Source organism: Phalacrocorax aristotelis, chromosome W (genome assembly GCF_949628215.1).
Source record: "Phalacrocorax aristotelis chromosome W, bGulAri2.1, whole genome shotgun sequence".
NCBI lineage: Eukaryota > Metazoa > Chordata > Aves > Suliformes > Phalacrocoracidae > Phalacrocorax > Phalacrocorax aristotelis.
Genome location: NC_134310.1, coordinates 23,348,842 through 23,372,552, shown reverse-complemented (window position 1 = coordinate 23,372,552; position 23,711 = coordinate 23,348,842). Strand labels below are relative to the sequence as shown.

The 23,711-nt window shown below is 39.4% G+C and overlaps 1 protein-coding gene and 1 long non-coding RNA gene across 3 annotated transcripts in view; one reads left to right on the top strand and one right to left on the bottom strand.

The window, feature by feature from the left end:
• LOC142049889 (zinc finger SWIM domain-containing protein 6-like) overlaps nucleotides 1-21,051 on the top strand; it is a 146,013-nt gene extending 124,962 nt beyond the window's left edge. For both annotated transcript variants that reach the window (XM_075078054.1, XM_075078052.1), the window contains 7 exons: nucleotides 3,077-3,223; nucleotides 5,053-5,310; nucleotides 8,585-8,720; nucleotides 10,643-10,800; nucleotides 11,248-11,411; nucleotides 14,805-14,886; nucleotides 18,480-21,051. In XM_075078054.1, the coding sequence (XP_074934155.1) occupies nucleotides 3,077-3,223; nucleotides 5,053-5,310; nucleotides 8,585-8,720; nucleotides 10,643-10,800; nucleotides 11,248-11,411; nucleotides 14,805-14,886; nucleotides 18,480-19,342 (1,808 nt within the window). In that variant the 3' untranslated portion in view covers nucleotides 19,343-21,051. The remainder of the gene's footprint in view (nucleotides 1-3,076; nucleotides 3,224-5,052; nucleotides 5,311-8,584; nucleotides 8,721-10,642; nucleotides 10,801-11,247; nucleotides 11,412-14,804; nucleotides 14,887-18,479) is intronic.
• The window catches only part of LOC142049895 (uncharacterized), a 503,625-nt gene that overhangs the window by 410,629 nt on the left and 69,285 nt on the right, over nucleotides 1-23,711 (bottom strand). The gene's annotated exons all lie outside the window — the stretch shown is intronic.

Below are 23,711 nucleotides of genomic sequence, written 5' to 3'. Positions count from 1 at the left end.
ACCCGCTGACCCGATGCCGCGTCACTCCCGAGCCACAAACTGCCCCCCCTTAATATACTGGTCATGGTGTCACATGGCATGGAATGAACATGCCATTGGCCAGTCGGGGTCAGCCGCCCCCACCATGGCCCTGCCCCTCCCAGCTCCCTGCCAGGCGGCAGAGCGCGGGAAGCTGGAAAGGTAGCCGACCCCCACAGTGAGGAGAATTAACCCCTTCTCAGCCAAAACCAGCACAAGTCCAAATGATCATAGCGGTAATGTCACATTCTGGATTTTTTTTTTTTTTTTTTTAAGCTGGGTTGTTAGCTCTGCAGGGCAGGGGCTCTGTTCTGCCTTCTGCAATACGTCTGACATGATGAGGCCTTTATCCCAGTCAGGGTTTTTGGTTACACAGTGTAAATATGCATCCTGTGTAAGTTACAGGCTTTTAAACAGAGCTTTGCATTTGGCATGTCAGGTATTTAAAATATTTTTTCCTCTGACGTATAATTTAGCAAAGCTATATATTTCTGAGGTGGAAGCCTAAAGCTGACATTGAGGGTAACAAGGCAAAGTCTGCACTACAGAAATTAATCACATTTGGCAGTTTGTTTGAAAAGTCTCCTACAATGCTTAAAACTTCAGTGGATTCACATTGCTGGAAATGAGATTTTTGAAACACTGGCTTATTAAAATGTTCTGTGGTGTTCCTCTGAGTACTACCCCTATTTTTTGAAGGAACATTCTACCAAAAATAATCTTGCACTGAACTTTGTCCTAAGTTTGAAAAGGTAGTGGAAGAAGAAAGAGATGGCTTGTGGTTAAAGAATGCACATGGAAAAACTGGAATTACATCCTCAGCTACTACAAGAACACCTTTCATTCAAATTTTATTTTAGACCTTTGTTGCTCCTCTTAACTATGTGTATTCTCATGCATTGTAGGCAAAAATACCAGTGTGGTCATGTGTGTAAATTTTTCAAGTGCATGTGTAGGTGTTTTCCCAGAAATTGAAGTGAAGACAAGGTAGACACCTGACTGAAAAAAAATTTAGCTGGCAGTTCCTATATGCCTCCATTTCCGTTTCACGGTACCCAAGGAAGGATTTTTGAGCACTATTGTGGATCCTAGATTTAAACAAAACTTAAAAGCACTTTATATTATTACTTAATTTTTCTGAGTCTTTTTATCGTGTAATATATATTTCCTTAATGTGTTCCTTTAAAAGCTTTGCACATTTTCCAGCTTCTCAGACTGGGGAGGTAAGAAGGGAGGGGGCTATGTCAGTGTGTGTATGTGTGTGCATACCACTGACAGGTGTGAAGGGTCTGCTGCAAGTGTGATGGTCATAGTACTGCTCCTTTTCATTCCCAGTTGCTAATGCAGTATCTAGACATTCAATGCTTCTGTTAAGTTCCTTTCCCTGTGAGCAGTCTCTGTAGCTGTCAGCTAATATTATGCTATTATTAAAAATGGAGTGTATGAAGTGCGATTCGTCCTACCCCAAAAGAAAGAAGTTTGTCATTTCTATGTTGTTACTCACTGCTTTGGGGTTTTTTCCCTCTTATGTTTGGAATTTAAAAAATATTCTTTTAATACTGCAAAATATGCTGGTCGTCTCTATAAGCAGATTAATTCTGCAGCTACAGCCCAGTTTTAGATTTCAGTTCAGCAACCACCACATGCTTCTACTTAGCTTTCATTCATGTGACTGATCTGATGCCCATGGAACCACTTGCATGATTTAAAATTAAATGTCTATATGAATGGAGGACTGAAGCCTTTGGCATGACACAAGTGAAGCTCATAAGTAGACACAATAGATGAAATGGAATATAAGTAAGTCAGTAAGGAGTCACTGATATTAATCCTTTTTGGTAATATTACGTACTTCTGCCTGTCATCTTTAGTACATGCTATTTGTTAGTAAGAATTATTTGTTTGTTTTTCATATTACATATACGTTGATTCTTTAAAAAAAGCCACCCTCCTGAACACTCAGTTCAACAGTGTGGCTGTGTTTCACTTTGTAGCCCCACACATTTAAATAGGCAAGAAGCAAGCTTTTAAAGCTCTGTGATAATACATGTGGTTACTCAGAAAGCTGGCACTTTGAACAAGAGCGAGCACAGGCAGGTACAAGTCAGTGTGCAGTAGGCAGAGAAACAGAGCATCCATAATGGCTTGTATACAATTTTTAAATGATCACCCATAATGCATCTGATCTCTCATAGTTCAGTCGTGTGTCTAGGAGTGTCTAGGAGAAAAAAGTTGGGAGTTGGAGTCAAAGGGGAGCTACTGCCATAACACTCTTAATAAAAAAAGGGATTTGGGGAATCTCTAACCTCTGTTACCACAGCCACACTTCCTTCAATTCATTGTGCTAAACAACTTTTTTCATGTTGTAACTGACTGATGGATGAGGGCTAAAAAACAAAGTATCCATGAAGGTATTTGTTGACTGAAACTTCAGAATGACAAAAAAATGCACTTAAAGGACAATTTTTTCTCATATACCTCATTTAAACACTTTATCCTTTTTTTTTCTTTTTTTTTTTTTTAGGAGCTGTCACCCTGAGTTTATTACTTCAATAAATATTTAGATGCAAGATAAGCTCATATTTTATTTATTAAAATGGAACATTTTCGAATATTTAAATTTATTTCAGTGCCATCAGATTCACTTAAAATGTAAAAATGGTACTGAATCTTTTGAGTGAGAAAACAGTTGTGAAGAATATTAAAAAAAATGTCTTTGCTATAATTTTTCAGCAGACATTTTCAGAAGAGTTACTGGTATCAAGTAAGAGATTTCAAAAGATACTGCAGTTGAAATTTTTGACCCATAATGCACCTTGCTAGTGCTCGAAACGTTTGGCCTTCGTCCATTTTCTATTTTTTTCCTCTTTTAACATATTCACAAAGGGCAATTAATTCACCTTGAAATAAACTATTTTCTCCTTCTAATCAGAAGCTACTGGAAATACTTTGAATTCTGTACTGAGATCATTTTAATCAGTTTTACTTCTATAATTGTTTTGAGGGGCTAACATGTGCTCTCTTCCCCTCCCTCCTCCCTCCATCTTTTCTGTCACAGAACTTCTCCACAAAGGACTAACCTTAATAACGAATCTTGAAGGTTGGGTGGGACACCCTTTGGATCCGATTGGCACCCTCTTCAGTAGCCTGATGGAAGCCTGCAGGGTGGATGATGAGAGCTTCCATGGATTCTCAGACTTCATGGGTAAGGCCATGCAAAGGGAGCAATCTTCTCTAAGTCTTCAGTAACTGGAGGTGTTTTTCTATCTTTCCTTTCTGAATTAACTTTGAAGCCAGTGTCTTTATAGTATAAGAACTCACATTTGCATTCCCTAAGAAAACACAATGGAGAGAAAATTTTTTAAGTCAAATTTTGTTATATGAAAGCACTTCAGAAATTACCAGTTACTCATTCTTGAAGACAATTCCGTATTTCACACTTGAAATAAAACTGAATAAGCCTTCATAGCAACAACCCTCACCACATATATTGCTCTGTCCTCTTTTATAAGAAATTGCAGGAAATTACAGAATTGTTGAGTTTGGAAGGCTCCTGTGGAGATCGTCTAGTCCACTTGCTCTGCTCAGAGCAGGGACACCTAGAGCAGGTTGCCCAGGACTGTGTCCAGTTGGGTTTTGAATAACCCCAAGAATGAATACTGTACAAGCTCTCTGGGTGACCTCTTGCAGTGTTTAACCATCCTCACAGTAAAAAAGTGTTTTCTTATGCTCAGATGGAATTTCCTGTATTTCAGTTTGTGCCCATTGCCTCTTGTCCTGTCACAGGATACCACTGAGAACAGTCTGGCTCTGTCTTCTTTACATCAGATATTTTTTACATTTTGGTAAGATCCTCCTGAGCCTTTTCTTTTCCAGGCTAAACAATCCCAGCTGTCTCAGTCTCTTATATGGGAGATGCTCCAGTCCTTTAATCATCTTTGTGGCCCCTCACTGGATCTGCTACAGTATGTCCATGGGGAACCCAGTACTGGACATGGCACTCCAGGTGTGAACTCACCAGGGCTGAGCGGAGGGGAAGGAGCCTCCCTCGATCGGCTGGCGATGCTTCTCCTATGCAGTCCAGGATGTTATTTGACTTCTTAGCTACAGGTGTACATAATGCTTCAAACTGATGACAAAACACTTAAATTTTATAACATACATGGTCTATAAAGGTTATGAATTGGAAAATAATGTTGCAGTATTGATACATGATTTAGGACAGAGCTTCCCAGGAGCTTAACTGATTTATTCCTTATTCTCAGTCTCTTTCCACCTCTGTGGTAGTCTCTTATCACCTTCTGTGTGGTCAGAAACTCTACCTACAGCTCTTTTATATGCACATCCCCAGTCTTCTTAGGGCTTTGCCTCAAAACTCATTTTATTCAATTAGATTTTCTTCAGTAAACTTCTAATCCCATATCCACCAATTCTGGAAGAACTTTAATTAAAAGAAATCAGATTCTTTGCAATTAGAAGAAACCAAAACAACCCCATGAAATAAAAGTAGTGTGTGTTGAAAAGTAAATTCCTCCTACACACGCATATGCAATCCACCAAATGCATTGTGCCTTCTCATTTGCTGCAGGCCTACTGTATTTGCACAATCCTAATAGCTTCAACTGAAATCTATGCAGGTGTATAAGCACCTTCCCCTTCCAATTATACAACATCAAAGCTTTAAGGAGATATGGAAATGGGTGGGAAAAAAATTTGAAATAGATCTTCCAATTTTGGCCTTATTAACACAAAGCTGGAGAAACTGCCTTTCTCCAGATAATGCAGTTTAAAATGAAAACTTTTATTTTTACTTGAGTGGGTTTTTTTAAACCTAATTGTTTTGCACATTTCTGCCATGTGGAATTGGTTCAGGTAGTTTAGATTGGATCATTAGATATTGAGATTGCGCTAGTAATTTAAATCATTTTAAAAAATGAATACTGACAGAGGAAGCATTTGTAAGTGCGGCATCATAGGCAGATTATGGATTAGAATTATTTCCTGATGTGTTGTTCTTTATGTCACCCTTTACAGAGAACGTGGGGCAATGCAAATCTCTGGAGTACCAGCACCTGCCTGCACACAAATTCTTAGAAGGGGAATCTTATTTAACGCTGGCTGTGGAAGTAGCACTGATAGGGCTGGGACAGCAACGAATAATGCCAGATGGCTTGTATGCACAAGAGAAGGTCTGTCGAAATGAGGAGCAGCTCATTTCTAAGCTACAGGAGATTGAATTGGATGATACTCTGGTGAAGATTTTTCGAAAACAAGCAGTCTTCCTATTAGAAGGTAGCTCAATGTAGATGCTAACTGCTTCTTTAAACTGTCTTCACTTACACAAGCCAACTGAATTAGTATTCCAGGGGAAACTGCCTTACATACTCAAGATGGTTTTTGATGTAAACTCCAGCAAAAATTTATTTCCAGTCTCTTATGAAAATCAAACATAGTTTAGCTATCACATGACTGTAGAGATAAGGCATTTACTGACCTATAAGCCTTTCATTTTATTTTTTATTGCATTTTGTACTTTAGATTTGTTGCTTGTCATAATCTCAGTATCCTAATTATACAACCCAGGCTCACAATTAAATAATATAGACATCAATTATTATCAACAGTTCTCAGGTAGCAAATTTCTAAATGTCACTTGTATCCTGAAAAAGGACTCACAGCTTTGTAAATGTATGAAGATTTTTACCTCTGTTCTGAAGTGAAGAGCTCAGAAAATTCACTTAGAATTGATGGGACAGAAATAGAACATTTTCTTTGTACCAATTAGGAAAATTACTTTCCTCTGAAGTTTGTATCATACATGAAAATTGAAATATATGGTCAAATATTGAGGCTTAAGCCTGGTCTTGTGACTAAATTTTGATTAAGACAAATAACTTGTGTTTGGGAATTAGCCGGTGTATTGCAATAAAATCTGTACAAAAAAGTGCATACTTTTGCCTTAGCTTTTAAAAAGGCTTAACATATAGCACTTAAGCCTCATATTCAGAGAGTAGTCCGATGGGTTCTAAGGTTGTCTTTCTAGTTTTTGGGGTTTTTTTAATGGAAGAAAAAACTTTAAAGGAACCAATTAGATAAAGGCATGGTCCAAGTTTTGAGTGCTTGCTCAAGGGATGGTGGGGAATGTGATACTGCTCTAGGTAAGTTGTGAAGACTGTTACACAGCATTCAGGATTTGCTTTCTTTCTGTAAGACATTTGTCTTTTAAAACTACTTCTTTAATGGAAGAGATGCAGTATGTTGTTTAGGGTTCTCAACTTTGAGTCACTATTATTGCCCAGATCCTTAAAGACTTTGGTACCTACTGATGGTGCCATTTGAAACTGCAGAGAAACTGCACCATAGGGAGAGTTTCCATTATGGTGTGGCTGTAACCACTGTTTTATGGCCTTTGGACAAGAACAGCTACTTGCTGGATCCAGCTATTAGCCACCATAGAGGGTTTCTATGGATTATAAAATCAATTTGCTGCATCTATTTACTGGTAAGGATGCTTTATGAGGAAAAGGCAGGATTTCTCTCAAGTATTCTCTGATACTTCTAGTTTACTACTTTGATCACTGATATTCTTTTTATTTTCTTAGAGTAGTAAACAAGTGATCGTAGCAGGAAATCTGCTAAAATAACTACCTACAAAATTGCTGTGGTGAGCAGTGGGCAACAATGGTCTTGCATTACCATGTGCTGAGAAATCTGGCTTTTCTGCAATAACTTCAGTTTACTCCAGGTTAGGCAGAAACTGCCAGCTTGCATGGAGGAAAAACTGTGCAGTGATTTAAGATCCTAATCATATCATTTGTAGTTTTATAGTTAAAGTCCTGTAGATATAATAAAAAAAAGCTTAATCCAATATTAAGCTTATTTCTATGCTGTTAATGCAGATTAATGCATGCTGTATGTAGCTGCCATTTGAACGCATGGGAAAGCAGAACATAAGACTGTGTTGCAAGAAGTGTTCTAATTTTTTGCTTGACTGCTAATTAAATGGCAGAATATATTTTCATATAAATGCTTTGTCATGTATTCTTTGTGTCCTAACTGAGTTTCTGACTGGACCACCAACTGGCAAACATATATGAAATGGCTTCTTGAAGCCATTGAAGCAATGCCAGCTAGTTTGGAATGGCTTTCAACTTCATTTTAAATGATTGAGACACACACTGTCACCTACTTAAATGTCATTGATGTTTCCTTTGTGATCAGCCCCAGTCTTCAGAAATGCCCACCTATGGAGCTCAGATTTTTTTTATGCCTAGTGATTTTTATCTTTGCATGTTGTGCTAAGGCACGAGTCAGAAAAACATTGCTGAAACAGCTGTGCTGGTCCAAGTTGTTACCATCTCTCTCTCATGGAGTTCATCATCCTTTGCAGCAGAAGTGGTTGAATAAATTTTGTGAGTACTCATCTGCTTCAGTGTAGTGTCAGCCATGTTAATTTGAACCACTGCTGGAAGCTATGACACATGTGACTGCAGTGAAGAAGCGTGCTCACACATTCATCCATCCGTCCAAGTGTGGTGGGTTGGAATATCTAGTAGAAGAGGAAGTAGTAACTTCTAGGACTGCAGGCTGCTATTTGTGCAATAATTGCCCAATAATACTTAATGTAAGATTCTTATTCTGTATCTTGCAACATTTAATGCCTGAACCTCTAGCCACTGAAGTAAAAAACTGCTTGACACAGTTTTCCTATTAAGAGGAATAACAGTCTTAAGGTTGCAGGAAAAATGTAAAAATGAGATTCATATGCACAATGTGAACATTCAGAACTCAACAAGCAAATAGTTGCTTTTTTTTTTTACATCGTTATTTCTGTTGTCAATCTTGACACTGCTGTTATGAAGTACTGCACTGGCTGCACTGAGTGTGAGCAAAATCCATTGCCCCAACAATGGGAATAGTTTCCCCACAACAAATAAAATTTTTAAGATCGTGTGGCTATAATGGACTAACAAAAACATCTTTGGTGCAAGATCTGACCTTGTCTTCTCTGGAGACCAAGTCCAGACCAAAGGGTTATTTAAATGTCTAATGTCAAGTGAGACATTAATAGGGATCAGGTGCTGCCGTAGTGATCGGTCATGTAGCTTCAATTAAAGATACATGTTCTTCCACTGTAACTGCTTTTGTTTTTTCCTGGTGGATTTGTGATAAAGCAATTATGCACCAACAGAGGGTGCATAGGGATTCATGTGCACAATATAACTACACAGAGGCAAAGCTAAGATTATCACCTTCTACTTTTGCATACCATAGACTTACTGAATGAGCCCCATGGAGCCCCGGGACCATTCTGTCATTTGTATGTGCACTGGTAGTGTGCTTAGTAATACACAATTTGCATTCTGTCTTGTTGTCTCAAAGAATATATGGTATTTAATATACTTGTAATATATGTCACAAAAATAGCAATGTAACTTTACCTTTTGTACAGCAAACTGTCTCTGAATACCAATTCTAACTCAAGGTATAGTGAATGTTTTTAAAGGTCCAGAAGTTGGGTTTTAACAGTTTGTAAAGACTGACATTCTCTTTCTCTTTCCCACAGCTGGCCCATATAGTGGTTTAGGCGACATCGTCCATCGAGAGAGTGTTCCAATGCACACATTTGCCAAGTATCTTTTCACCTCTCTCCTACCTCATGATGCTGAATTGGCATACAAAACTGCACTGAGAGCCATGCGGTATGTATTCACAAGTCATCTAGAAAGAGCACAAGTAGCAGCTTGGAAAAGGGGAAAAGCTTGGTAATCAAGGCCTAGTCTTTTTTTCTAAAAGAAGCATTGTTCCCTTTAAGGAGAAATTACTGTGGTTCTGTCATCTGTAAAAGAAATTGATGTCTGTGGTAACTACAGCATAATAATTTATAAATGTACAATTAGTGTTTATCTACAACTGTAAAACAGCATTCTATGCTACAAATCCTTCTAGAATTCCACTCTTGGGACATGTGGCTTTGTGTTAAATGACAACTTTAGCGCATGTTCTCTTACCGATGTGGTTGTGTGTGTGTGATGGTAGTGGAAAGGAAATGAAGAAAGAAGCATCTCACCAGCAGTCTCAGGATCACAACTATTTGTTCCACCAGCCTTCTTTATAAATTAACTCTCAATTATAGATTTGAAACCATATGGTGTTGTCTGAGCCAGTACTGAATGATCCAAATGATGAAATCTCTAGTTAATCATGGGGAGCTCCAGCCATCTTTTGGCATGAAGCTGCCATCTCAGCCAAAGAAGTTACTTCTCAAACAGACCACTATAAAACAGATTTGCTTGTTTGTTTTAATCTGGTAAAATCACAGGAGACATCAGCATAATCAGGGCTGTTCTCCATAGCTCTCTTGGCATCACTTTATAAGGCAGATAGGAGTTAAGCTTTTTTATATTTTTTATATATTTGGCACTCTTAAGAAATGTGGACTGCTATCAAAATGGTGGTGATGGCAGATGCAGACACTTTCTATTCCATGTCTGTCTGCATTCCTCGTCACTTCTCAAAATTTCTCATAAAGAAGGTTGGTTACTCTTTCCATTCACACCAAAGTGATAGTTCAGTGTACAAAGCACTCCTGATACAAACCAAATGAAAATCTAACTAAAACTAAATGTTGCTTTGAGGGGGGGAAAGAAGAAAGCAAACATGAAGATTAACTGTATGTCTCATGTTTGTGAAGTGGAATGGATCAGAAGAGGGAAATTTGAGCCTCTCTTCCTCCATGGCATGGGTGAAATATTTCCACATAGAAATCTGTGCAGTTGCTCATGCTTTTAGAAGTGGAGCATATTTCTTTCTTTACTTGAACATTTAGCAAAGAAGTTAAATTCCCAAGACTACAGCCAGTTGCTCTTCAGACATAAGTGTTTAGTGTCAGTCTATACACAAGTCTACACAGGTCATTGACCCATGATGGCAACTCTGAAGTGTTTTGCCCCTCTGTATTAAAAATCATCTGTTGCTGTTTCATGGTTTTTTAAATCCTCTTTTAGTGTGTGGAACACCAAGTGTGAAAACAATGGAAACTGAGACCATATTTTTTTCATATTAGCATGCACATTATCAAATGTTGGTAGGCTAGAGTTTAAAGACTTAAAAAAGTAATTGATATTTGAACAGCAAAATGTCCTTTTTGGTATGTCTGAATTTATTGCAAAGTTGAAATCCAAATGACTTGTTGAATATCCCTCTCCCTTACTTTGAACATTTGCAAGTAATGAAAGTATATTCCAAATATTGGAAAATATTTACATGTTCTCAGTATGATGGAGAACTACTCCACTTTCCTTCCTGAGGGCTATGGTTCAAAGACTGAAACAAGGCAGGGGAAAAAAGCTTCAACTCTATGGATCATGCAGAAAGTCTCTACTGCCTTGGCTAATGGATGCCTTAATTGCCCTGTGAATTCCTGCAGATGCCCACTGATGTAGGCAAGTTTGGCAAATTGACTTTTAAGATTCCCCAAGAAAAGAAGTGGTTTTCCAATATCTCTATACCCAAAACTGCGTATTTCATAAACAAAGTCAAGTGTTCTTGCAGCTTTAGTTTTGCTTATGAGTAAACTAATATAATAATGAATTAATGAAAGAGGATTTCTTCCTTATTTCAGCTTGCTAGTATTGGAATCTACAGCTCTTTTGGGAGATGTGTCCCGCTCGCACCACATTGCATCAGTTGTTCCAAACCAGTATCCCCGCTGGTTCACCCTAAGTCATATCGAATCCCAGCAGTGTGAGCTGGCATCGACCATGCTAACAGCGGCCAAAGGTACATTGCTGTCAGTTATGTACTCAACTAAGTGTATGCTTTTAATACTGCATGGAATAAACATTATAAAACTTGTGTTTAAACCTGTCACTTAATTTTCTAGCAAAGTGGTTAAACTAGCTAGATGGTAGCCAGATGGGCTTGATTTGAGGCTGATGAGACAGCTTTTTGTTCTTCTGACACACAATATAGACTGAAACCCAGGAGTGGACAAATCACTTCTAAAATTCACAAATCAGGATGACTTTTAGCCATGTACTACACTAACACCATCAGGCACTAGAGGAGTTTGTGCTGTCTTGTATCTTTTGTTCATGTGATTTAATTATGAAAGCTTTATAAAAAACAAAATGTGTATAACTGAAACATCATACTATTGTGTAGCAATGGCAGGCTCAATTATAATGCATCTCTGAATGTTTTGGTGATTCTGTTTACATCTTGCAGGTGATGTTCAGAGGCTGGAAACAGTGTTAGAATCCATCCAGAAAAATATCCACTCCTCATCACACATCTTCAAACTTGCCCAGGATGCATTTAAAATAGCAACGCTCATGGACAGCTCGCCAGACATCACTCTTCTGAAAGTTTCTCTGGAGCTGGGTCTTCAGGTATTTCCCTTATTCATTATTACTACAGTAGAAGACAGGAATTTGACCCTGTGTTGGCAGGTACAGCTCTTTAAGCCACTGAGGACCATACCCTCTTTGGGCTCTGTCTGGAATGTTTAGATTTTGTTTTCTGATGTAAAGTGCAGTTGACTGATAAACACAGAGCAAGGGTCTGCACAGCCCCTTTATGCCATTTGAATGGAAGAGCGAGCTGGGAGCAGCTGGCTGCAGGGCACTCCTTTGTTCAGGTGTGAGAGAGGACCAATGCAATGAGTTCAGGAGTATATGTAGGGGTGGCTAGAGAGCAAAATTATTCTGCTTGCCAGAAATGCACTTTTGCAGATCTTTTGCATGGCCTTGAGGGGTTTCTTATCATTCTTCCCATCCTTCCCTTCCTTTCCCTCAAATGAGATTTGGTAGGTGCTTGTTGAATTACTAGAGAAAGCCAAGGTCAACCATAATGACTTGTTTCTAAGGCAGACTGTGCTAACAGCAGCCCTCTCACTTCCTTCATCAAATCCTGCACTCCACAAGCTGTGGGCTGGTCATCTGTATCAGACTCAGCTTGATGTGTACAAGAACCTCAGATCAGTTTTCAGGCTCTTTGGAGAGGCTTTACAAGCTAAAAGGCGACAGCTAAGTTTTTAGGTATCTGGAGTAATATTGCCTTACACTGATGAATCTTGGAGTTTACACAATTCATTTCAACAAAATTAAATCTTTTCATCCATCTTCAGGGAGTTCTTAAAAACAACAAAAAAAGCCAAACAAAAAAATGCAAAGATCAGAAAACCATTTATTACTTTACTTCAGTAAACAAAGCTCCAAAGACTTCTGGGGAAAGGATATTACCCAAGTTGCTTCTCATGCCAAAGAAAGGTACTATTTGCCTATTCTAGACTTTTAGAAGCTAAAGTCTTTAATCAGAAAGATGAGAAAGATGAGTCTTTAATCAGAAAGATGAGGCTTTGTTAGCCTTTCTTATTCCCAGGGTTGCTGTGGAAATCTGCTTCTTTTTTTCACATCTTGGTATGCTTCTGTCTTAAATGTTGGTTGCTGTTTCTTGCATCTCTTATGGGTAGTGAGATCTTCTGTTCTAGACTAAGAAATTCTTATTATTAAAAAAAAAATCAGGACAAAGTCAAGGTTATTCTCTGTGGAAGAGAGCTTGGCTTTCAGATAAGCTATGTAATTACCAGGGGCTTCTTGTCATTTTCAGACTTACTAACCTGTTAAGAAGCTCTCTTCAATTGAGAGCACAGATCTTGGATAGAACTTGGACAGATCTGGAACTCCCTTTTAGAAGAGGTGGCTTAAGAATGTATTGAGCAGAAGTTAAATAGCTCTTTGGCTACATGGGCTACAGTATAAATTAACTTCAGCTCCTCCTTGGTCAAGACATCAATATATGCTTTATTTGAAATCCTTGGGATTTTTTTATAATCAGTAAAGGGCTCCTCTCTTTGTGCTCTCAGCTTGTCAGTTTAATCAAATGAAAGGAACCTAATTCTAGAATAGTTCAAGTTAAGAAACTTTTCCAGGTCAAGAAACTAGACATAGTATTGGTTTTTGCTCTCAAGTTAGGACTGTCTACACTGGAGCTGCTGTTATGCCCACTATGCATGCTGAAGGCTCTTGTGACTGCTGATCCTTTTAGACCACCACAGTGAGGGAAGCCATCAGAGAAGATTTTCAGAGTAGTCGTCATCCACTGCATTTTTTTTTTACCTCCTTCCCTCCCTCACCAGTAGCAGAATTCAGTCAATAACCCTGTATTTTCTCTTGGATTCACTCTACTTGGGGGAAGCTGAAAATTCATCTTGTATATTGGAAGAGTGTTAGCCTTCAATTTGTGTGTGCATCTATATAGGAAGTCACCTAGACTCTCTTTGATGGAGAGAATAGGACAGATACTTGCAGTCCAAAGCATTTTGACTTGGGGATGCTTGTTTTTCTCCCAGAAAGACTTCAAGCAAAGGCTGGTTCCATAATTTGTTAGCCATATTTTCATATTTTAAAATGTGTTGGGTTGCTTCTCACAGATCAATTTGCTTTCTCTCAAAATGCTGTTCTCCAATCTAGCACTTATATTACTGTATAGTCAAAATGATACCACGATGTCTGAGGCCAACAAAGCTGGCCTTATGCTGTAACTTTGGGTGATGTACAACCAATCACCAAGCTCCCAAGGTGTGAATGTTTGGAGGCCAGCATGGAATCAGTGATGACTGTTTATAACCAGACTTCTTAAAAATCATCTGTGCATTTGGGCTCCTCAGCAGTATTTCCATCTTATTAATTATCCTATCTACAGCTTAGGACTAAAGGAGGTGGCAGGAGTAACAAATATGACAGAGGGCTACATGCCACTTTGAAGTCACCTTAGAATTGGGGGGGGGATATGGGTTGAGAACCCTCTTACAAATGCTGCCAACTCGAAGCTGTTTTATGAGTGCATTTTATGAGTTAACATGTAAAGATCATCGCTGAAAGCTCTGATCGACCTATTACACTCTCTAATTGCTACAAATAGTAATACCATAGTATGATCACTGATATTGTAAGGGGAAAACTACTTGCTTTCTTCATCTAGATGTCTGTGAGGTCTGTCCAGTTAGCTGAAACAAGCTTTCCATGCAATTTCCATGCAGTGTTTATTTTACTGCATAAACATATTTGCCCACATTTTGAGAAACAACATAGGCAATAACTGCAAGTGATATAAAATATGGGCACTGCAGTCAGAGCTTAAAGTCCTTTTTCTATGATTCTGATGTTTTTACGACGGAACTTCTTCACAGGGACTCCTTGTTCAGAGAGAGAAATCACCACTGTGGACTTACTAATAATATCTGGATATATCTGGAAGTGTGTGTGTATATATATCTTTGCAGCGTAAGCAGCTAGTCAAATCACAGTACACTCTAACTCCTGTCTGTATTGTTGAAGTCAAAGAAAAAAATGAAGATGGGGGAAAAATTAGATGGGTTAGTTTGCCCAACAAGAGTTGACACATTTCCACTTTAAAGACTAACATACATAGAAGGAGGAGACACACTATAACTTACTTTGAATAATTGGTAATTGGTTGGGCTTTTTTGTTGTTTGGGGGGGGGGGCTTGTTTTTTTTTCTTCTCCCCCAATAAAACAGAAGTTCTCCTCTAGCCTTGAAGGACCTGCAGTTGGAATTACTCTCTGTATGCTCTTCTAAGATAGCTGAGCAGTATTTGTCAAGTCTTTTGACAGATCAGCTAAAAAGAGGTAATAGACCGGAGGGGGCAAGAGGCTGCCATTTTGAACCTCAGTGTATTTGAGTAACTTAAATCCCCATTGGTATATTGTCTTGGTTTTGCAATAGGATTAATTTTTATTTTGTTTGTGTTGTTTTAACAGGTGATGCGGATGACGCTGTCAACACTGAATTGGCGACGGCGGGAAATGGTGAGGTGGTTAGTAACATGTGCAACAGAAGTAGGTATGTTCTAAGATGCTTCTTGGGCTCCTGCCAAAAGGCAGCTAATCTTAGAGGGCTTGATCTTGTTTGTCAACACCTAGGCTCTTGTCGTGGTTTAGCCCCAGCCAGCAACTAAGCCCCACACAGCCACTTGCTCACTCCCCCCTGGTGGGATGGAAGAGAGAATCAGAAGGGTAAAAGTGAGAAAAATTGTGGGTTGAGATAAAGGCATTTTAATAGGTAAAGCAAAACAGTAATAGTAATAATAACAATAATAATATAATGAAAAGGAAAAGCAAAAGCTGTGCGTGCAAGCAGAAAAACCCAAGGAATTCATTCACTACTTCCCATCAGCAGGCAGGTGTTCAGCCATTTCCAGGAAAGCAGGGCTCCATCAAGCATAACAGTTACTTGGGAAGACAAACGACATCACTCCAAACGTCCCCCCCCTTCCTTCTTCTTCCCCCAGCTTTATATACAGAGTATGACATCGTATGGTATGGAATAGCCCTTTGGTCAGTTTGGATCAGCTGCCTTGGCTGTGTCCCCTCCCCTCCCAGCTTCTGGTGCCCCTAGCAGAGGAAAAAGTCCTTGACTAGTATAGGCACTACTTAGGGACACTTAGCCTTAGCCGCTACTTAACAACAACTAAAACATCAATGTGCCATCAGCACTATTCTCATACCAAATCCAAAACACACTATACCAGATGCAGTGAAGAAAATTAACTCTATCCCAGCCAAAACTAGCACAGCTCTGCAAATGTCTTCCACTTTCTGTTCATCTATAAAATTCCTTTGGTTAGAAGGCATTAATTATCGCAATGATGAGTGAGTTTTATGAGTATGTGATAGAATAGGCACAGGCCAAGTGAGACAATAGTTAAGTAATGCAGTGTGACTTCTTTTCCCTGCAAGGTAGGGACATGCATAACCTCATGGGAAATAACCCAGATTTCCCCTTGTCCCCTCCATGTTGGGTTTGGGTTTGAGGCTGCAGCAGAGAAAAGGCTCGTGATTATGGCCTGTTACACTATGCTACAACTTTGCTTGCTCTGAAAGGTGAGGATCCAAAAAACTGGTGAGAGCACTATCTGGTCAGCTGTGGGGAAGAGGAACCAGAAAGCAGGTGAATGAAATGCTGAGGATGCCTCCCACTGTGTGGCAGACAAGATCTCATGAAGGGATTCTCATTGCTTGTTGTTTGGTTTTTGAGAGGTTCTTTTTTTAAGCCCCTGGGTAAATCCAAGCTTAGAGTGTAATGCATCTTTGTTATGTGTCTATGACATTGTGCAGGCCTCTTACCTGCCCTGGAAAGCAAACCAAACACTAATGCACCCATCCTTAACCACAAAAGGTGAAAATAAGGTGGGAGCAGAACTAGCCTCATACTTAGAGGATAGCAGTAGGAGAATAGTGCACTTAGCAGGACATTATGTTCATTTCTGGGCTTTGCCATAAATTTCTTGTGTGTCTTGATGAGGTGTCCCTTAGCTTCTATATTCCAGTTTGCCATCTGCAAGATGAGGGTACAGAATCTGGAAGTGAATATGAGGGCATTAAAAACTGTGTAGCTGAAAAAAAAATAATCAGCAGCTGTAGCAGTGAGGACAATATAAGTACTATGATAAGGGAGCAATTTTAATTATCACTAAAGGTATTTTTGGAAAGTATGCTTCCCTACTCTATTTACTCCTTTTTTATACATCTGAGTTGGATTGTATTGCATAGATGTTTCATGAATTTCAGAACTTCAAAGGATTGTTGTGCTGCTTATTCTCTGGATTAGTTTATTCTTTGCTTTATGCTTAACTGGGAAATTAATGTTGTCAGTAGCATGGGAAAATACAGCTTGCCTTTGTATGCCCTCAGCCAGAAAATGGTTTGTGTCTGCAAATTTTCATGCAATGCTCTTGTTTTATTGCTTTTATTTATTTGCTAAGGTAATTATTACTGAGGTTATCTTGCAGATATTAGTGCCTGAGTATTATTTTGTGCAGTTACATACTGGCAACTAAAATGCTGGTTTCAATACTGCTTTAAATTAGTTTACATACTCTAATAGAAGCATCCCATAAAGAACCTTTAATGTCATGCCAAGTACTCTTGAGACTTAATCAAGCTGATAAAACAAGGAATCTGTTTATTTGAATGAAGATCTGGTATTTTCTGACTATGCTGAATTTTTGCACAAGAAAACATCAGAGTTCCACACTTCTGGGTGTGGTTTAGGTGGGCTCACAGATGTGTGTAAACTGCCTGTGGCAGTAAGAAGACACTCCAGCTATAAGATTCAATTTATGGAACCCATTAGTCACTGTTTCCCCCTTCTCTCTCTCTCCTCCCCACCCCCACCCCACCCCCAACAGGAATAAAGTGATACTAAGGATAATATCTATTTGAGATAATATCCAGTAGTGCATATTGCTCAGAGTATTTCCCTAATAAGGATCTTGATGTTCAGGTGCATATGAATTTGATAAAAGATGTATCTGAAAAGCCTATAGGGAAGGGGTGGGGGTTGGGAATTTTTTTTAAGGTGTGCTTAGTATTAAATGCCATGGTATTCTATTAAACGTGGCATTTAGCATGCTTTCATATTCTACTGTGCATGCACTGTACCTTGAGATGCACATTGAGAAAAGAAGTTAAAATTGCCTTTTAAATGTTCAGTGTTGTCGTGGTTCAGCCCCAGTCGGCCAACTAAAAACCATGCAGCCGCTCGCTCGCTCGCTCCCCCCACCCCTATGGGATGGGGAAGAGAATCGGAAGAGCAAAAGCAAAAAAAAAAAACTTGTGGGTTGAGATAAGAACAGTTTAATAATTAAAATAAAATAATAATGACAATAATTATTATGATAATAATAACAATAATGATAATATAATAAAAAGGAAAAGGGAAAAGGGAATAAACCAGAAACACAAATGATACAACCGCTCACCAGCCGACCAACGCTGCCGGTCCCCAAGTCGCAATTGTTGCTTCCCTCTCCCGGCCAGCTCCTCCCAGTTAAGATACTGGGCATGGCGTTACATGATATGGAATACCCCTTTGGCCAGTTTGAATTTGCTCTCTTAGCTGTGCCCCCTCCCCTCCCAGCTTCTTGTGCACCTGGCAGAGCATGGGAAGCTAGAAAAGGCCTTGACTAGTACAAGCACTACCTGGCAACAACTGAAACATCTCTGTGTTATCAACATTGTTTTCAAACTAAGTCCAAAGCACAGCACTATGCCAGCTAGAGTGAAGAAAATTAACTCTATCCCAGCTAAAACCATGACAAGTGTGAGGGCTGCTTTTGAGTGGTGAGGAGACCAAACGAGCCAGAACTTGTTATCCAAATTGTCTTAGACAACAAGTAAAACAGCTCAATTGGCACACCAGGAGATTAAAGCTTATCTTGCAGGCTTTTTTGTTATTATCTGCATTTCAGTGATTGCTACAGTGTTTGCACAGTAGCCTTTGTTTTAACGTACTTCTCCAGCAATGTTATCTGGTTTAGCCCTTCTTGCTGAAGCACTGGCAACCTCTTAGACTTTGAAAATGTAATCTCTTGCTGAACATCTGTATCTGCTAGGTTTTATCAGTTGTGGCTAATCCTTTCTTTCTCTCCCCAGGTGTTTATGCACTGGATAGTATCATGCAAAACTGGTTTACACTTTTCACTCCAACAGAAGCCACTAGTATTGTTGCTACAACAGTGATGTCCAACAGCACCATTGTCCATCTGCACCTGGACTGCCATCAGCAGGAGAAGCTGGCTGGCAGTGCTAGGACGCTTGCTCTACAGTGTGCCATGAAGGATCCTCAAAACTGTGCCCTCTCTGCACTGACCTTATGTGAAAAGGATCACATAGCTTTTGAGACTGCTTACCAAATTGTTCTAGATGCTGCTACAACCGGCATGAGCTACTCGCAGCTTTTTACTATAGCACGATACATGGAGCACCGTGGTTACCCCATGCGGGCCTACAAGCTGGCCACTTTGGCCATGACGCATCTCAACCTGAGTTACAATCAGGACACACACCCTGCCATTAATGACGTTCTGTGGGCATGTGCGCTCAGCCACTCCCTTGGGAAAAATGAGCTAGCTGCTATAATACCTCTGGTGGTCAAAAGTGTCAAATGTGCAACAGTACTGTCAGATATTCTGCGTAGGTGTACTTTGACCACTCCTGGCATGGTGGGACTTCATGGAAGGAGGAACTCAGGTAAGCTCATGTCACTGGACAAAGCCCCTTTAAGGCAACTCTTGGATGCCACGATCGGAGCCTACATTAATACAACTCATTCACGTCTCACTCACATCAGCCCGCGACACTATAGTGAGTTTATAGAGTTCCTCAGCAAGGCCCGAGAGACCTTCTTAATGGCTCATGATGGTCACATCCAGTTTACACAGTTTATTGGCAACCTAAAACAAATCTACAAAGGCAAAAAGAAACTGATGATGTTGGTTCGTGAGCGGTTTGGTTGATGAAAATACGTGAAGAGGAGAAATGGTTTGTTTTTACTTGAGCCTGCCTTTGTATCCTTTTGAACTTAAAGAAACAGAGCCACACCGGTATTATATGTGTACAGTTATATTGAGTTTGCAAACTAAACTGTCATGTTGTGAAATTTTGTGTGTTTAATTTTTTTCCTTTTTTCTGTTTTGTGTGAGAGAGAGGTTAAAAAAAGTTTGGTTTACACTGAGTATATGTTGTCAAGTGGCAAAAGCCCACATCGCTCTCCTGTTCTTTCTGTATATGTTCACAGCCTCAAAAACAAATATATATTGCAATGGCTTTAAAAACCAAACAAAACACCTCCATCCTGTGATAAGTACCTCAAATGGATTCAGCTTTACTCCTTTGTAACTCATCCTTACATTTCAGCATATTTAAACAAACCAACAAATTAAATACTAATAGTTAAACGGCTGACCACGTGGCTTTGCCGTGCTGTTAATCCAGAAGCATGGCACACAATGCTTGTGCATGTGGAAACTTAGCAACTGTCAACATACATTCTCAGGGATTTATCAAAAAAAAAAAAAGAAAAAGAATGAGAGCATTTATTGTACTGTATATATATTATAGTATATGTCTGAATAGTGAAAAATATAACATTAACTTATTACAAAAATCTATGTAATGCAAAATACTTGAAGCTGCAGTAGCTTGGTTTTAAACAAAAAAGAAAACCTATCTGAAGGACTAATGTGCGCCTTGCTTCATGGTTGGCTCAGGTGGTAAACTATATGCTGGGCATCTATGCAGAGCCACCTTTTGGATTGCATGGTTGGACTGATACCTATTGGGGAAAATTTAATATATATATTTATACAACCCATGTATACATATATATATGTATACACACATACACACATGCTTGTAACAGGCATTATAGTAAAGAGGGACAACAAAAAAAATACACGGCCAGAGCAGCAAGCCTTAGCATTAAGAATACAGTATGCCAGAACTGGGGTTTGTTTCTCCTAGCCTAGGAAACTTAAAGAAATATCCTTTTTGACACAAAATGCAAAATTATTGACATGATACATTAGGCCTTTGCAGTGAGCTACTAATAAGCTAAACTTTGTGCACAAATATATATATTTTATATATATTCTGCATAGGTATTTTGACTTTGTGCAGGACAGAAAGTTGTATAGGTATGACTGTTCTACTTTTCTGTTCATTTTTTTAATATATTTTATTTTCTCTAGAGTTACTCAAACAAAAACAGCCTTCTATCTTGCCTTGTCTTAATGCTTTAAAATAACCAAACTGGATATCTAACTACCAAACCGTTCATTATATTATTAAATACCGACTTTGGTTACAGTATAGTGTCTTTACTTTAGCTGACGGTTCTGTATCCTTGTGCTTTTTAAAGCAGCTTTTATGTTTTGGTGCAAAAGTTGTCCAGTGTCTCTTGTTCCCTTCATTAGAGAACATGCTAGAGGTATGTTTGTAGGTATTTTTGTTTAGAAAAAACTATTTCGTGCTCTCCATTTTATTTATTATAATAAGTTAAAAGGTTGTACTTCATCACCCATGTAAACATGCTCATGAAGGTGAAAGTAATTAAGATTTGATACACTGATATAAATTTATTTATGTAACTAAATCACTGTTTTATAAACTTGTTAATGATCAACATTTTTTTTTTGTTTTGATTAAAATTAGTTTTTTGAAAGTTGATTCTGCTTCCTTTATGGTGTCTGTTACTGGAGTTGAATTGTGTATGGATAGTTCATAGATCTGAAATGCCCAGCTTGCAATTTTGGTGCATTATGGTGATAAGCAATATGACCACCAAGACCAGGAAAGAAATGTTTTATTCCTCAAAAATCTGCTGAGGAATGGTAGTATTTGCAATTGCAACAGTTCTTTTGCTGGTGGAAGAAGACCTGGTGTGTCAGCGGGACTAAATGCTGCCTGTGACTGAAGATGTGTGGCCTATGCAACAAACCATAAGCCTTGACGTATTGCCCTGGTGGGACAGAATAGTGTGTGGGGGCATGTTCCCACTCAGTCGATTATTTGGATGACCATGAGAGTTGAGATGTGCTGCAAATATATACAAGGACAGTTCTTGCTGTTCTTTAGCTTTTCTAAAGCATTTTGTGTATTCTGAACTGTGCAGCTCACTCCACCCACCATGGAGTTCCTGCTCACCAGCTGACAGCCAACATTTCTGCTTTTTTGGAGCCTTTGCTCTGTGAGGTCTGTGTAAGTTTTCCAGCCCTCAGTGAATAATGGGATACAGCATGGCTGAAAATTGAAGACGAGCTTTCTGCTTTACCAAGATATGTATCATCTTAGGTATGTTATATGATGTCATCTTTGACTACATGCTCTGAATACCTTCACTTTCTTTTTTTAGTATCTTCAGCTGAAAAAAGAATTAGCATGCAGCAAGCAACTATCAGAGATGCCAGTGTACCCATGAATTCTGACAGTGAGACTTGTGTCACTGGAAGATTAAGGAGGAAAAGGTCTGAATCTTTGCACAGCTTGTCATGTAAAATATGAGTCTTTACCAAGCCTTGCAAACAGCTGAGTTGTCCTGACCTGGTAGTACTAATGTTCTGTAGCTTCTGCAAATTCTATCCCTTCCAAGTATTAAATCCTCATTATGTGTTTGCTTCATTACGTTGTCCTAGATTAATTTTCTGCTACAGACAATAAGGAATGAGAAGGATACTCTGTTCTGTAATATGGTTTGCATGGGTGTTGGGGTTTTTTCGCCTCTTACAAATAATTCACTATTATGGATATTGTGGATTACGTAGACTGCAAAACTGAATCCTATTTGAAGACAAAGGCTTTTGAATTAAATGCGGTCTTGATGATTGCCCCCTGCTTTTGACAAGCTGTCATGGTTTTAGCTGGGATAGAGTTAATTATCTTCACTGTGGCTGGCATAGTGCTGTGCTTTGGACTTAGTATGAAAACAATGTTGCTAACACACAGATGTTTCAGTTGTTGCTGGGTAGTGTTTATACTAGTCAAGGACTTTTCTAGCTTCCCATGCTCTGCCAGGTGCACAAGAAGCCGGGAGGGGAGGGGGCACAGCTGAGAGAGGGGGTTCAAACTGGCCAAAGGGATATTCCATATCATGTAACGTCATGCCCAGTATGTTAACTGGGAGGAGCTGGCCGGAGGAGGGAAGCAGCAATTGCGGTTCGGGGACCGGCAGCGTCGGTTGGCGGGTGGTGAGCAGTTGTATCGTTTGTGTTTCTGGTTTATTCCCTTTTTCCCTTTTCCTTTTTATTATATTATCATTATTGTTATTACTAAAATAACCATCATTATCATTGTTATTTTAATTATTAAACTGTTCTTATCTCAACCCACAAGGTTATTTTTTTGCTTTTGCTCTTCCGATTCTCTCCCCCATCCCACAGGGATGGGGGGAGTGAAGGAACGGCTGCGTGGTGTTTAGTTGCCGACTGGGGCTGAGCCACGACAGTCCATTTTGGCACCCAAAGTGGGGCGTGAAGGGTTTGAGATAATAACAGTTGCTGGTCCCAGCATTGATTCATCTGTTCTCAATAATAGCTTATCCGATCTACACCATGCTTATTGTAAAGTACACGTTAAAAAATGCTGTTGGTTTTTGTAGTTTGCTGTGCTCTGCAGTGATTAGAGATGTTTTGCCTCGGAGATTTGTTATTAAAACACTGGCCTTGACCGTTACCGATTATTTGGGTCTTGCATGGAAGCCGTTACTGTACTTTGGCTACCACCTCATGGAGACAATTAGCAATTATACCTCCTCCTCTGAGAGTTTTTTTTATGGAGGAAATACAGAATGGCACCTTAGCTACCATCTTCTATAATGTCTCCTCCTTCATTACAACAACTTTTCAGTACCTTGAACATCCCTGGGTAGTTAAGATACATCTGTTGGTATTGCTTTGGCAGGTGGTTTCAGCTCTGTCATGGTTAATAAGCAATTTAAGAATATCATCCAGAGATCTGCCCCAAGGCTGGCTAGCTATGCGTGGCAGGGTATGTGGGATAGTATGGGCAAACGCCTAAGACGGTGGGCACCCCCAGTGTTGTGGGACTTCACCCCTGAACAAGTGCAGAACCCTGAAAAATTAGCAGAATATTTGGAGGAAGTATGTTGTCACCCAGGCAATCCCAGAGAGATACAAATCACTGCAATGTGCTGGGGCCTGGCCCATGCCTATCGAGCCCTATTTAACACTATTCAGTACCCCCAAGGGGACGAGAAGGCCTCTGGATCTAAAAAGACAAAGAAAAGGAAAGCGATGAGCACAGCGGCCACTCAAACCCCCACGACAGACACTGCAGCTAATCCAACCCCGGTGACAAGCGTTGCAGCTG